General features: G+C 42.5%; 1 protein-coding gene across 13 annotated transcripts in view; it reads right to left on the bottom strand.

Annotated features, from left to right (window-relative positions):
* Positions 1-3,834: 3,834 nt before the first annotated feature.
* The window catches only part of LOC5564635 (unconventional myosin-IXa), a 220,670-nt gene continuing 207,758 nt past the window's right edge, over positions 3,835-16,746 (bottom strand). For all 13 annotated transcript variants that reach the window (XM_021849218.1, XM_021849217.1, XM_021849216.1 and 10 more), the window contains 4 exons: positions 15,137-16,460; positions 8,892-9,908; positions 8,738-8,826; positions 3,835-6,444 (listed from right to left, as the gene is read on the bottom strand). In XM_021849218.1, coding sequence (XP_021704910.1) covers positions 4,585-6,444; positions 8,738-8,826; positions 8,892-9,908; positions 15,137-16,460 — 4,290 coding nt within the window. In that variant the 3' untranslated portion in view covers positions 3,835-4,584. The remainder of the gene's footprint in view (positions 6,445-8,737; positions 8,827-8,891; positions 9,909-15,136; positions 16,461-16,746) is intronic.

Genomic DNA, 16,746 nt, shown 5'->3' on the forward strand with positions numbered 1-16,746 from the left:
ACCGCACTCGTACCTTCTCAAGGTACTGCAGTTGTATAAGGTAGACGCGAACGTCATCAGGCTGATGCAACACGCGATGGGGATGTGGAGCACATCCCTACACGTTACCGACGGTACAGCTGTGTTACGGTCCAGGACTCTCAGCATCAGGAGAGGGATTTTTCAAGGCAATATCTTCAGTCCGCTGTGGTTTTGCCTGGCCATGAACCCCCTCAGCAAAGCACTCAACCAATGCAACTATGGCTACCAACTGAAAAGTGTGGAAAGGAGCACAAAAGTTACCCATACCTTCTATATGGACGACCTGAAGCTATTTGCGGAATCAGTGCAGAGGCTGCATCAACTGTTGCAGCTAGTTACGACATTCAGTAACGACATCCGGATGGAGTTTGGTATTGACAAATGCAGGTCAATTCATCTACGTCGGGGTCAAGTCATGGATGCCAGCTGTTTCCGCGTCAACGAGCAGGAGGAGATTCGGAATATGGTTGAAGGCGAAACGTATAAATACCTCGGATTCCTGCAACTTAGAGGTATTCGCCACACGATGATCAAGAAGGAGCTGCAGGAAAAGTTCTTTTCTCGTGTCAACTGTATTTTGAAGAGATTTCTGTCTGCCGGCAACAAGGTGAAGGCGATCAACACGTTTGCTGTGCCCCTGTTGACGTATAGTTTCGGGGTGGTAAAGTGGATCAAGACTGACTTGGAGGCGATAGAACGAGCAGTACGAGTGGCGTTCACCAAGCACCGAATGCGCCACCCAAAATCGTCCATTGAGAGAGTCACCCTGCCACGTGCAGCAGGAGGAAGAGGCGTCACCGATATCCAGGCACTATGTGTCTCCCAGATCCAGCAGCTGCGGGCATATTTCGTAAAAAGCCAGAACCGCCACGAAATTTACCGCACTGTATGCGAAGCTGACCACGGCTTCAGCGCCCGAGGATTACCAGCTGAACTGCGACATCAAAACCGTCGATGAGAAGATCGCAACGTGGAATAAGAAGGAGTTGCATAACGCACCCCCATCAACTGGAGCTCGAGCACATCGATAAGGTGGCGTCAAACACGTGGCTGGTGCGGGGTGACCTCTGCTCAGAAACAGAAGGTTTCATGGTAGCCATCCAGGACCGGGTAATTACGACGAAAAACTTTCGGCACTACATATTGCACGAAGACGTGGAGGACCGCTGTAGGAAGTGCAATTCAGTAGGGGAGACTATGGAGCATGTCGTTGCCGGCTGTTCAGTACTAGCTGAATCAGCCTACCTCGATCGTCACAACGAAGTTGCCAAGATTGTGCACCAACAGCTTGCCCTTAAGGCGAAGTAGGCCGTCATTGAAATTTGTACGCGTCGTTGATGATTGTTGCTAATTCAGCTCACGATTTCAAATAAAAGAAAAGCAGTTGGTTTTACACTAACACAGCTGAAAAAGTATCAGCATACTTTATGCATATTAACGCGTACAGTGATACATTTTCAAGTCAATATAAACTATCAAGACTGAGTTTTATCACTTTGAAATGCAAGCTGAAAAGTCATCATTGTTGCCAAAACGAATGACGGGCTACTTAGCCTTAAGCACAACTTGGTGGATCGATTTGTGCCCTACTACAAATACCTGCCGGACCCGGTTCTGGAAAATAGTTGCATAAAGCTGTACTGGGTTCACGAGATCATAACGGACGTCCTCATCCGTGCCAACCGCCCTGATATTGTAGTCTACGATAAAAGGATGAAACGAGTTACACTCATCGACATCGCTGTACCGCTGGATCACAATGTCCAATCAACGTTCTCTAACAAGATAGCGAAGTACCACGACTTGGCGGAGGAGTTGAAGCAGATATAGCACCTAGAGGACGTCCGTATAGTTCCGGTAGTCCTCTCAGCGAACGGAATTGTCTCGAAATCTCTTCTAAGGTCTCTAGACGAGCTGGAATTGAAGAAGGACCTACACAGCATCCAAAAAGCGGTGATTCTTGGAACCTGCAGCATAGTCAGACGGTTCCTGAACCATCATAACTGAGAAGCTCATCCAGCAGACTCATTAGGATAAGTAAACCGATAAATGAGATCCACAGAGCCTAAACCCCTTTGGCATACAGATTGCCCGGGGTAGGTGAAAGTTTCCAGCATCTTTTGCTGAGAAGTGCCAAAACTCTATAATAATAATAATAACATATGGCGAAATATGGTACCACTACGGCCATAACTGCCCTTCTACGTTTACTTGTCCCATGTTCTATGTACACCTTATGGACCACGGGACAAATATGCATAGAACGGCAGATAACTAGTACACCTACCTTACTCAGAAACAAAGTGCTACACACGTGGTTACCAATGGCTTTTAGGGCGTTATCCTAAATTATGCGAGATATGCACTGAAGCCAAGCGAAGTATAAAGAAAGTGGCTTAGCGCATGAAATCGACCTTATTGAAATCGATTGACCTCTGAAGGCCTCTGAAGAGGGAGGCATCTAGATTCGAGGATTGACTTGACCATTCACCCTCATTCTTGTTTACGGTGGATGCAACTTTCGAACGAATCCTATTCGTGCGAATCCACGGCCCTTTTGATTCTGGCGTAAACGGGAATGCAAAACGGTTTTCGATCGAAAGAGCACTCGAACGTAAACAAGAATAGGGGTGATTGATTCTACCGAAGACACTACACGATTGCAGGTAGAGATAGCGGCAGGCTGAGGTAGTGTATGAAGCAGATATGTTTGAAATTGTTGAAGAATTGATTTATCACACTTGCGACACGCAACAATGACGTTTCCTTGGAAAAGACTTGTTGCGGCTGCGGATAGAGCCTATTACGGACTTCATAATATGCTGTTGTCCCGTAACTTGCTTATCGAAACAAAATTTCCCCTATATAACGGCCTGAAATGGTGTGCAACCAGGCTTGATAATACTCCTCAGCATCATCAGGGGCCTTCCTCAGCCGTGTGGTTAGAGTCCGCGGCTACAAAGCAAAGTCATGCTGAAAGTGTCTGGGATCGATTCCCGGTCGTTCCAGGATCTTTTCGTAATGGAAATTTCCTTGACTTCCCTGGGCATAGAGTACAATCGTACCTACCACACGATATACGAATGCGAAAATGGCAACTTAGGCAAAGAAAGCTGTCAGTTTAATAACTGTGGAAGTGCTCATAAAAACATTAAGCTGAGAAGCAGGGACCCAGCGAGTACGTTAATGTCAAGAAGAAGAAGATCATCAGAGTTCGGTGACATACTCTAGAGCAGCGGTGCTGCCCTTGCCTCGTTGCGAGGGAGCAAAAAAATGCTAACCAGAGAGGTGAAAAAAAAAACGAAAAATGAACGAGGAAGATGCAGCACAAAACACAACAGAGTTCAATTCCATTAAAACAGACTGCCATCACAACTCCCCGAGGACTGTCTTTTTCGGGCAGGACACTCAAGAGTTCCTTGGAAGCGCGAGTAAAGGTGAGCTTCGCAACAAGAGAGAGAGAGAGAGTACCAGAAAAAATCCTCGCGTATTTTTGCACTCTTACTCGAATCGCTTGAGGATCTGTGTTGAAAATTTTGAGATCAGTTTTTATTCCTCAGAAAAATGGCAAAATCGTCTCATATTTGCATCGCAGAGGAGTTTCTATCAAGCCTGTGCAACTCTATAATACGATTGGACTTGACGCGAGATAACTTATGCAACGCTTTGGTATGTAACGTAGTAATGATAAATTTAAACACAAGTGTCATGATACATACTACGAAATACATTCAAATTAACAAAGCCACCAAATAAAGAAACAAAGGGCATAAAGTTCGGAAAATAAAAACAACAAAACAAAAAAAACGAGCATTTCACGTAAACATTAAACTTGTTCTGAAAAAAAAAACTTTAATATTGTTCATTCGATCGTATTTTCGGGTAGCGTGTTCTACAATTATAATAATAATCATTTCCATTCTCTGCTTCTCTTCGTTCCAGTTAATAATGTGTCATTCCTTGCTAACTAATATGTGTGTGTGAATTTTGTTTATATGCGCTTGTTTTTTGCTTTTTGTGTTATCTATTAGTTTAATGAGTTTTTTTCGCTTCTTCTTCTAGCATTAACAGTAGTTTACTTACAACGATCCTCGCTCGTATTCACACGCACATTTCCATCCAATCATCCTCCGGTTTCTCGATCGAACGCACTCCACGCAATATACTTTCTAGTTGTAAGGGTTAATCACTTTTCACTCGCTACATTTCACATTCTGTTGCTGCTCTGTTCGACGATTATTCTCGCGCTATAAATAGGGTTTTTCTTCTCTCTAACAATAAATCATCGTGTTATAATAATTTTGTTACACATAAAAAACTGAATGCGACTTGATTTCTATATGTTACGCTCTTACGCTTGGTTCCTTCCTATACATAAATCTGGCTCGACACACTTTCTTTCTACAAAAACAAGACTGAATAATGTCTCCTCAATCTATTCCGTTTTCTTTAAACTAAAAGAAAAACAAAAGAAAATAACTAAACAAAAAAGCAGTTAATATAAACTGAACTAGTCTTTAACGTTGTTTTGCCGGAGAGACTGTGCACTAAAGATTGGCATTTCTAAACCATAATCGGTTCGTCATCGCCGTTTCCGTTGCCGGAACCGGACGGGCTTGCCCCTCCTCCGCCACTGGTTCCCCCTCCTCCACCTCCACCACTGTTCTGCCGCCTACTTCCCGACATCCGCCGGCTCATTTTTATGGGTTCGACGATTTTGCCGCCGGTGTCTTTGTTGCCAATCGGAATCGAGGCCGACTGTTGGATGAGGATTTTCTGCGAGGAAGCATTGCTGGCCCCACCGGACATGGAAGACGACGACGACGAAGGTTCGTAGCCACCGGAGATACTACGCATGATTATCGGTTTCTGACGTTGGAGTTCCGACGAGCCGGTGTGACCTCCGGCGGACACTCCCGTCGAGAGGGTCACCATCGAATGGCTGAGATTCAGATCGGACCGTTTGGAGGTCGCGGTGCTGCTGCTATTGTTGCTAACGCTGCTGGTGCTTCCGTTTTGCGACTTGATCATCGATGGCGCCGACGAGGAGGAAGGTGACGAAGAAGAGGTGGTGATCGTTGTCGTGGGAGATTGTGGAGTCGTTGCGGAACCACTTTGACTGCCGCTTTTCAGGAAAGCTTCCCGATCGATCAGCGTTTGGTGGGATAGAGATTTCGTTTTGCCTACTTTGTGAAAGTAATCTATGCTCTGATCTCCCCGTAGATTGTAACTCACAGCCATCGGGACGTCATTGTTGAGACTGACATTGCTGCTACCATGATCCGAAGGGGCTTGGTAGCGAATCGAGATTCCACTATCGCTGATCATATTGTTATAGCTAGTGTCCAGATCTTTGTCCTTGCTACTGCTGAGGTCATCTAAACTCCCCCCTTCGCCGTCCAGATCCGTGGATAGCAGGTCATCGTCCGAACTTGCCCGGGCCAAACTCGGTAGCGTTGAAGTCAGCAGGGCTTTCTCTTTCTTGATCTCCTGGATGTGTCCTTCCAGTAGCATTTCTTCCGTTTCGGTTTCGAGCGTTCCGCCAACTCCTCTCGAGTTCGAAGCCATCTCTTCCGGCGTGAACACTTTGCTACTCCTCAGAGTACTCAATCGGGTTGTGGCCGTGTGTGCTGCCGTGTCCAGAGTATCAATATCCGCCAAGGTACTCTTCACGTTCAGCATCTTCTGCGTAATCAGCGTTTCCATGCACTTGGTCTGTCGACCAATGTCGTTCAAACTGTCCTGCGCCGGGACGTATCGATTCGTCCTCAGCACACAGGGAGCAAACACAATGGCCAAAGAACTGGCCGACATCCGGTTGTACTGTTCGAGTTTGGCCACCAGCGCCAAGTGGAAGATTAACCTCTCCAGCAGGCAGTGATGTGCCGGTGGGATTTTCTTGATCAACGACAGCAGCGTTTGCACTCGATCGTTCGCATCGGACAAATCTGCCGCCCTCAGGAAATCGTCATACCTGTCGAACGTCAATAGCGGTTCCGGCATCTCCCTCAGGAACGATTTCAACACATTGGTCAGTACGTGCACGTTGTAGCTTTCGTAGTCCATCTCCTCCGAGCTGCCCACCACTCGGTCCATTTTTGCTTTCAGTTCTTTGATCTTCGAGCTAACCCCACTCTTCCGGTAGATACCTTCCGAGTACAAACCGTGCATTTCGATCATCATGATCAGGCTGTAGATCTGGGCCGGAATTTTGATTCCGTCGCTTCCGGCACAGAGGGCCGTCAGCGGAACCCCGAACAATTTATTCGGATGGCCTCCAGGTCCGCTGTCGGTATTGCTAATCGCCCCGGTTACCACTCCGCCGGAAACTAGTGGGCCTCCACCGGTGGCAGCAATCTTACTGCAGGCCGCAGACTTCAGGTAGCACCGCTTGTGGCACGTTAGGCGACAGTTTTGGCAGACCTGTTTGGGAAAGGGAAAAGAACAATTATAATGGTTGATAAAATAGAATATTTTTTCACGCACTCTGACCATTTTGAACGAATTTAATACAATTTTTTTTCAACGGATCAAGTGCGATGAGATTGATCAGCTGTACCTTTCTCAAGAAACGCGGAAGTTCTACCAGAAGTTCAACGCATCCCGCAATAGATTCGTGCCGCGAGCTGAGATGTGCAGGGATTTTTTTTCTTCTCTGCATCCGCGCCACTGCAACCATTATTTAGGTCTATTGTGGCATTACCCGTATCCTAAGTGTATAGTGCATGTCGCATTACTCCATTTCCATTGATTGGTAATGAAGCATCGATTTCTGTACAGTACTTGTTTTAATTCCTCAGAGATTGATAAAAATCGAATGTGATGAAAAGGTCCCGTTATTTACAAACTTTATAGAAACTTACATCTCAGCGAAGGCGCGCCCCTTAGCAATCATAATCGATTCAATTTCTGAGGAACCAAATCGGTACTACTGATATTTGACCATGCACCGGAACCCTTGTCCCCCTAGTCCTAGTAGTTTCGCTTTTAGTTTTGTCCCAGAAAAATACTAGAAAAAAAGGAGGTTTGTACTAGCAGCAAAACTGAATCAAGCTAGAAAATTTATTTAGTAATTACAATTCACGTGAGTCCTTCAATTACCAGAACTTAACAGTTCTTGTTGAGTTAATACTCATGATTGTTATCCTGGCTTCAAGACCCGACAAACAAGATGAGACTAGGGTTCAAATTGATAGATCTTACCCCGTAACGCACCACGAAAAGGTGATCTTCCAGCGTTACGGGTATGTGCAGGGATAAAGATCGGAGCATTTTGACGTTCGAACGTGAGGTAATTAAAATACGGAAGCAGTACTTCGATAAACAACTGCATGGTGCTGAGGCAATAAGGGCGAAGACAACGGAAGCGATGTCTACGTCGGGGATAACAAACCTAGTTTGAAGTAGGTTAACGATACCATTCATCAGCTCAAGAACAATGAAGTAACTGGTAAGGATGGTATCGGAGCTGAACTCATAAACATGGACCCAGAAAAAAAGGTAATTTGTCTGCACCGGCTGATAGGCACAATCTGGGAAACAAAGCAGCTACTGGAGGAGTGGAAAGAAGAGAGAACATAACCCCATTTACAAGAAAGTCGACAAGATGGTGCTGAGAGCGTAGGCGATAAGGGTCAAGACAACGGTGAAAATGTTTTCGTCGGTACTGCTGTCGATGAAAACCAACCATCCCCTATTTAAGCTACTGAACAATGTTATCGAAGACCCCATGTTTTTAAGTAGTCCTGAGCTCTGCGATTAGATTTTTACAGAGGTCAATGAGTCAGGTGATTTTTCTTTGTAAAAATATTTTTTTCCATAAGTATACTGCTGTGAATCGCAAGTCAGTCCCATCTGCATTTTCGCCAATATTGAGTTGAGTTCAGTTTTCAACATATCATTCAATGCTCTTTCAGCTGCACTAATGAAATAATAAAATTTGTTCGAAAAAAATAGGAAAAAACCAGCAATTCAAATTATCCCATAATGAAAAGTAACCGCATATCAGTCCCACTACAGAATTCCGCACCCACCACACAAATGAAATATGTTTTGTTCATCTATATATTTTTCTCGGAAAGATATCGTAGTGTGCTAAGCTAATTGTGAAAGTTTCATTAAGATTTGAACATGTTCCAATCCTCTGGAATTTTTTTGAAAATTCGTAAGGAAAACGAGTTTGGAAACTTCAGAGCCCATTTTCTCAATGCCTACTTTTTACAGATGGGACTGACTTGCGATTCACGGTAGTATATGACTTGCGCTATTTTAGTTTCGCTAATCGAGTTGAGACTCTGCACAGTTGAACTGGGACCCAAATGGAACTTGAAAAGTGGAGCAAGATACTGATTTTTGTCCAACATCACTACTATCACATGTATAGTACAGTTAACTCTCCCTTACTCGATATTCCGTATCTCCATATCGAGTTAGAGAACCATATTAAAAGTTGGTTTTCATGGCTAACTCGATGGTCCCTTGGATCGCAGTTGCATTGGTTTTGTGTTCTGTAACTCAATACCTCCCTAACTCGATGGTCCCTTCAATATCGAGTAAGGGAGAGTTGACTGTACATATTTCGGAAATTATCTAACCACAGGGCAAAGCACTACTTGGGCACTTTCATGATTTTTTATGAACTTAGTTCGTCAATGATCAAAGTACGTGAAATTCTTGATAATACATCGGTTTTTAAATACAAAAAATGGAAACTTACCAATCCTCGTTCGATTGGCCAAAGGAGAAACTGTTGGCAGATTTCGCACGCCGTTGCAATGTTGATGATCGTTAACTGGAATGTGTGGCCTGTGGGGGAGAGAATCAGAATGTAATCGACCTCCGAATTCCTCGCTTTCCCAAAGCAAACTCACCATTGTAGGTCGTGTGCTCGTCGTGCTTCCGTTTTTTGTCTTTTTTCCGCTTCGCTTTCGGCTTCTCCGTCTCGCGCGAGTTCATAAACTCGTTCATGAACCCTCGGAAGGCGTTCACACCCATCGTCAGCGGGAAGTCGTTGTTCCGTCCGGAGGTGGTTTCGATGACCTGCTCAAAGTTGGCGATCAGATCCCGGTACTTGATGTTGAGCAGGTCCGAGTTCTGCTTGTGGGCCACACTGTACTGCGCCACCAGATTGTCCTTGAATTCACGCAACGCTTGCTTGAACACCCGATCGCCCTCCGAGGGCTTCTCGCAATCGCTTTCCATCTTGCAGATCTTCTGCGTGATGAAATCCTGCATCAACTGCAGCTCTTTGGCATCGCTTATAATCTTATCGGTCGAGTCCGTGTACTCGCGTGTGGCGGAGAATTTCGAATTCGGTGTGCTGGCTCCAATGGGGGCATGCTTGTCATGCTTTCCCGTTCGTATCCGTTTGGACCGTTTGGCAGCACACTGCAAGCTCTTGATGCCTCCATTCTGAATGCACTTCGTGTGCACCAACACCTTGCAGTCCAAACACCGATAGCCTTCGTTCACAAACGAATCGCTTTCCTGGCAGCTGGCACACTTTTCCGCCTTGTTGATCCGCTGCACCTTGCGGAACTGATGGCCCGCAATGTTGATCCGGGTGCTCGACTGGTACATATCGTTCCCCCGGTTGACCTCCAGCAGGGGAATCTTGTTGGTGGGATCGGAATTCCTACGTTTAAGCGTATCCATACCGGAGATGGCACCCCGCCGGCTGAGTCCGGTTTGACCGGAAGAACCGCCACCACCACCAACGCCGCCGCTTCCACTGGAGAAGTCATCACTGAGATTCGTTTTGATGCGCCGCGTTTTGCTCGGCACGATTGTCCCCGAGCCGTGAGTGTTCGATAACGTCAGATCGATGTCCTTGCTACCGGAATATTTGGAGTCTTCGGATTTGGTACCGAGCAGAGCAGCCGCTTTGCCTGTGGGGGGAATAGAAGAGGGAGGATTTTTAATCTTAACTTTTTTGAATTTCTTTAACCCTCTAATACCCAAATTTTTATTCTCGATCTAAATAACATTTTTAGTTATTTAAAATCGTTCTAAACACGTTTTGGGCAATGATTTGTTTTTATTCGCAAATCTATGAATTTTGGTTTTTGATTTTTATAATTTTTATTTTTGAACATCCCTTTCATTTTTATTTTTTTCTTGAAGCTTCTTCTAGTTACTGCTTTACTGATTTTTGGCAACAAAAAAAATTCAAGTTTTCACGGTACTTTTTAAAATAATAAATTTCAAATATTTTTCTGAAAATATTTTTATTTTCCGTGTAATTAACGGAAACACAGGTTTGGAATTATTTTAATACCACCAAGCCCTTCTTCTGTTATAGGTTAGTAGTAGAAAAATATAAAAGGTACGATTTTTTATATTACACGTTAAATAAACCCCAGGCATTTATATAAGAATACAATTTTTCAAACAATTTTCAAAAATACAAAAAAGTTTCAAAAGTCATAAAAAACTTTTCTCATATGCGTGTTATGAGTCAAGGTTTAAGCCAAAAATAAAATCATTTTGATTTCCGAGCTACGAAAAAATACACAAAATTCCAAAATGTACCCCGTCTAAAGGCTAGGTTGGGTATTAGAGGGTTAATGTTACCACATTACATTAATTTTGTATATATCTTCCAGTTTTTTTTTTAAACGAGTAACATTCGTTACACGTAAAAATTGAAGAGTGGTCAATAGACTGATGCAAATTTTGAAGTTTTTGCTCCCCTATGCTTAAACGGTGTCAATTATGATGAAAATCATTTTTCCAAAATTTGAAGTGATTTGGAAGAAATTTGGTTGTGCACACGCCATTTTAAGTTTCTATGGAAATTACTATGGAAAAGCCAAACCTTTTGTGTTCAGTCCTCTATCTGCTCGTCATAATAATATATGTATGAAAAAGCGAACACACTCTTCCCAGCTACAACTTTGCCGAAGACAACATTTGGTTGGGACGTAAGGATAATTTGTTATTCTTGATTCCAAAGTCTAAACCATGCTGAGATGATCATTCAATTACTTTCAGAGCAACACTGCTTTTTTGCTGTAGAACATAGTAGCCTGGATTACTTTGATCTATTCTTCCCGCCAGGAGCACCACTGTTGCCAGCCGAATAGTTGGTGAAGCTTTCTGAAGGCAAACCCAGTTTATGATGATGAATAACAATTTTTCTTGACGTCCAATCAAAATGTGGCCTTCGGCAAAGTTGTAGCTGGAAAAATATCACATGAGAAGAGTGTGTTCACTTTTCCATAAAATTTCATGACGAAGAAATAGAGGGCTGAACACAAAAGGTTGGCGTTTTCCATAGTAATCTCCATATAAACTTCAAACGGCGTGTGCACAGTCAAATTTCTTCTAAATCATTTCAAATTTTGGGAGGATGCTTTTTACCATAATTTAAATCGTTCAAGCATAGGGGAGCAAAAATTTCGAAATTTGCATCACTCTAGTTGTCAATGCCCATATCGGAATCCGAATTGTTCATTGTCAAAAATCAAATTTTCGTTTTAAAAAGTTTACTGATGGAAAAAGCAAGTTGATTGAACAATAGATAGTTAGAAGCTTCGGCAGGATTTTTATCCGGTTTTAAAATTTGGAGTACCTTGGCACTTTTTCCAAATTAGTTCCCCGAGAATTGTCGAAAACGTTCTCTAGATTGGGAATGCCTTCCTTCAAAATCTTGAGCAACTTAATTTTCAATTACCGTGAGGGCCCCTAACTCTGCGCAGCTCCTAACTCTGCGCACTTTTGCAAAAATCCACCAAAATCTGGTAAATTATTTAAATTTTTGTTTAAAATTTGTTTTCAATATATTGATACAATAGTAATAAAAAAGTACGCGAAGAATTTTCTTGACAAATTAACGTTTATTACTTAAGTTAAAAATAAAATAGCTTTAAAAATATTGAAAAACGTCCAAATTGACTGCCCGTTAGCAAAAATGCTAAGGGAGTACCTCATCACTTGAGTCATTTGAATCAAATTAAAGCGAATATATTTCAGATTTTTAGTACGTAGTCACTAAATTATTTATCGAGCAATCATCACTGGTAAAGTGCAACTTATTTTCTCTTCATTTTCTTATTCTTCTTAAGTGCGCATAGTAAGGAACCATTTTTCAACTATGGTCCTTACTATGCGCAGCAGTTATAAAACGTTATTTTCAACATACAATCAACCCTCCAGAGGTCGATATTGAAGGGAACCATCGACTTGTCGACACCATCGAGATATGAAATAGAAATACTTTGGAAAATTGTTTGAGGGGACCATCATAGTAAGGGAAGATTAAAAAATGACGTCCATCATATTTTAAGGATTTCTACACTTCGTCCCCTCAATCTCCTGTCGCTATTTTTACAGTACCTAATGCATGAATTATCACATTTTTGTAGACTCCTCCTCCCCTGAACGATGGACGTAATTTTTGAATGCTCCCTAACCATGCAATGAAATAATTTTGATTTTTTTGTATAGTTTCATGAGTCAATATCAAGTAATGGAACATCGAGGTTTAATCGTATTTGCTATATAGAAACGCCAATAAAGTACTGTTATTGATCTGAAATATGAATCGCTAATTAATTACGTCACGCTTATACAGGGCGGCAATGCTTCTCGATTGAGTGATTAACAATACATTAAGAATGGATATACCCTATCGCTTAAACTATTCTTCGTATTCAGTAGGAATGTTCGGGTTTCACATATAACAAACCAGAACCAGGTTCTTATTAATTTTCTTCAAACCCGGATCCGACCCGAATCCGAGACAATTATTTAATACCAAACCCGGACCAGAACCGAACCAAACAAAATTTGGTTTTTATATTTTCTAGTGAAAATACATGAACAGTCAAAGCTAATTTTCCTTTACACGCCAAGGGTGAACGCAAAAAAGACGTAGTTTGTATGTTGATTTGGATTTTAGAAAACTAAGTTAATTACATGTTTTGGAAATCATATGATGATTTCGATTATTTTGAGAGTTGCACTTGATGGCATTCAGTAATAGTAATTATCATGGATTGAATTATAGATAAAATTCACTTCACTTAGTAAACTTCTATGTTGGAAATATTTCACGCTCCACTAGGGACGTAAAGTCGTATAAAGCAAGAAAATGAAGATTGATTCAGAGTTTGAATGCTAGTAATGCTTTTAGTAAAATACGTAAAAATATAGTAAACTGTTATAAACAATTTATCGAGTGCGCAGAGTTAGGAACCTAAATGCGCAGAATAAGGAGCATTACAAAAATTAGTGCGCAGAGTTAGGAACACGGACACCCTTGAGAAAAATTAAAAATTTGCAATAAAAATCATTACTTAGTGGAGCTTTCATATTTTTTCCTTACACATAAAGTCAATAAGTATTTGCTCCCAAAATTTCAGAGGATTGTGTTTTGTTTTCAATTAATTACAGCTGTTTGAAATTTGAAAAACCTTAAGTGCGCAGAGTATGGGGCCTTCACGGTAGACTAAGCCACTTTCAAACTGCATGCATAGCAGGTTTATGAACTAATGAATTAGTTATTTGGTATTTGAAGAATATGCATGAGGGATTATTTGAGGTACATATTTTACCTCTTATGCAGGGCTCATTGATGCCTCATTCAGGTTGTAAGTATTGGAAATTATCTGGTATGCTGCCCATAAACGCATAATTGTCCCATTCATAGGAAATCCAGCAAACATGGGACTGACATGCGTTTATGGGCAGTATGGGATACCTTACTTTGGTATTCAGTAGCACTTTTCTTCTGCTCGGGTATACTGACCACTGCTACACTGATAAAAATCCACACGCTCGATCTGTGTGTTTAAAATTATGGATCGATTCATGAACGTCCATATCGATTTGCTATGATTTTCTTGCAAACTTCGTGTGTGTTACACATTAAATTCCTGTGTTTTGCTTCATGGATTGATTCATCAACCGACAACAGGGATTCCATATTTTTTCCACATAAGTTCCCGAAGCTTTCTCTTCAGATTCGTATGTGTCAACCTATGGACACATAGATCATCACTCCAACACGGATTCAGTGTGTTTTGCTTATGGTTATCTTGTGTCATAATCATCATGTTCAAGTTGGTCGATTCATTGATTTGCGCAATGAGATTGTTATGATGAAATCCATGAGCTATGCTATCGATTTCCATGTTCAAAGCTTCTAAATTGTTTGTGATCAACCCATGGGATGCATAGTGAACTGAATTGCGGTTGGACCTCATGTCGAACGACAGTCATCATCATGCTTCCAAAGAGAAGAAGCAAATTTTGAAGCTGAAAGTGTTAGATGAAAATTTGTGAATTCGATTTTTCTCTTATTAGTGAAGTTGATCGATGTACGAGAGTTCTACCTTTCTATAAGAAAACATTGATTATAATGTATAGTTTAGTAGAAAAATCGGATTCCACTAACAGATTTTCCTGGCTTTCAGTTTCGAAAAAATGGAATATGCTTATCCCTGGCTTCCCAAATTATGGATTTGCGGCGCCCCGCTTGTTGCTGGCTCACGGGTTTGAAAAAAAAAATCAAGAGAGCTTGCGACAAGCAGAGGAGCCTCGGATCCATATTTTGGGGAGCAAAAGTTTTTCTACCAAATTTCTTCTTTCAGTCCCTTGACATTTATGTTCTATCACACATGATTATCTAAAGCTACTACATTTCGAATTCAATAAGCAAATCAGTTGATTTTCATGAATTAATATTAGGAAATTCATGTTTGTTTCACATGACAACCTAATGTTGATACACATGTTATTATACCGTGAAATCAATGATGAAATCCTTAAGGCTACCACACTCAAATCATGTGGTTTTCCTCATTGCGCAAATCTATAAGTAAAACACACGACCTTGACGTGTAGATTTTTCTCAGTGTACAGCCTTCGCATCCTCACTTGAATCGAATAGCCTGGGCTAGAGACTGCTTCGATTTGCTGCTCGAAAAACTTGTCCAGAGCATTGGACTAGTTGTTCATTTCGATGCATTTTTTTTTTGCTTCTTCCATTTTGCCAAGTTTAGCCACAGTTTAAATTCCACTTTTTAGAGGAAGTTGTAAATTCAGAGATATGGATGTATTCAAGAACTTTACCAATGTTTGGAAACCACTACATGTTCGATTGATATATTACCTTTCGGAGTGGTGGTGTTGTAGTAGTTCTGGGCAAAGTCGTCCGGATAACTGCTGGACACCCGCTGGGATGGCGGTAAGCTACTCTGGCCAGCCGATGGGATATATGGCTGCTGCTGTTGAGTAACGTAGTTGTACAGGCTATTGCTGCTACCACTGTTGCTGTTGGCATTGGAAGTGCTGGTGGATTTGATTGTATTGTTGTTATTGTTATTATTGTATGAGAGTGGCTGTTGCTGTTGATGCTGGTGGAATGCTACAGTGGGGGAAGGATTATACTGAACGTTCTGGTAGTTGGCTGAGGACAGCGATGGCGAAAGGGATGATGACTGCAAATGCTGGAGATGATAATTTGAGTTGATTTCGTCGCCTTGACTCCGACAGAGAAGCTCTCGGCGACTGAGTGTGGTACTGGACTGTTGTTGCGTTTGGCTCATTGTGTTACGGTTGAGATTCCGTTGGAGAGGAAGCTTCTGCGGTGGCTGTTCGGTAGGTACATTCGGACTACTACCGCTGCTACCGCTATTGGCAATTCCGGAAGTGGCCACTGAAGAAGAGAGACTATCTAAACCGGTATTTACAAGAACGATTTCAACATTACTGGAACTAAAACTATTATTGCTGTGGTTTTGATTTCGAATCATGCCACTACTGAGACCGGCGCCGCCACTTCCGTACGCATCGTACCGTAACCGATGGCTGGGCGATGGTCCCGAGTCTACCCGTCGCACCGGTAGCTTGCCACTGCTGGACCCGCTACCCATCGAACTGAGTCCTCGCTCATAGCGATATTTGGCCAGTTCTGCGTCGTCAAACGTACTCTTACTCGCACGCTCGATTTCATACTTCCGTATTGGTCGATCCAATACATCGTCCTGCCGTTGCAGTGGCACTTTCGTATGCTGCTGCTGTTGCTGCGACTGAGCACTACCGTAGATTGATTCCAGCAGTCCACTGTCCGTGCTGCCACTGCTGGCATTCTTCTCCAGTAGCGCTTCATGCCGTAGGACTGTCGAGACGTAGCTGGGATCGTCCACCAGACCCATGTCCTCGTAGCAGTCCTCGTCGTCTTCGTCTTCATCATCGTCGTCGTCGTCGATGAAATCCGCACTACTTAGGCTGTTATCGCTGAACAAGGCTCGATTCTTGTTGACTATGTCGATGGCCGATTCGAAACTGATTCCCACCGGTGGAGACGGTTGCTTCTTACCGCCGATTGCTTTGTGGTGCTGAATCTCCGGCGTGTCGAACGAACTCTCCAAGGGCCGTTCAACCGCCGGCAAGCTTTGCGTCGAGCGCAGTTTGGCACGTTCTCGTTGAAGTTTCTGTAACGATGAGAATGGTGAATCGGGTTAGTTTCGAATTATGTGTAAAGCCTGAAAAAAATGTAGATTTTAAAAATAAATCTTACACCAACTGTCATTACACGTCCGAAAAGATAGAATATAGACCTTCAATCTCGCAGATCCACGAAGAGCTGCGAAGGTCTGTAGAAGTCAGCGATAATCTGAGAATATTTGCTAAGAACCGCGAAGGTCCATGAAGAACCGCGATGGTTTGCAGATCTTCATGAACCATCGAGGGTCTTCGTTGATCTCTGCAGTACATTTG

Source organism: Aedes aegypti, chromosome 3, assembly GCF_002204515.2.
Source record: "Aedes aegypti strain LVP_AGWG chromosome 3, AaegL5.0 Primary Assembly, whole genome shotgun sequence".
NCBI classification, from domain to species: domain Eukaryota; kingdom Metazoa; phylum Arthropoda; class Insecta; order Diptera; family Culicidae; genus Aedes; species Aedes aegypti.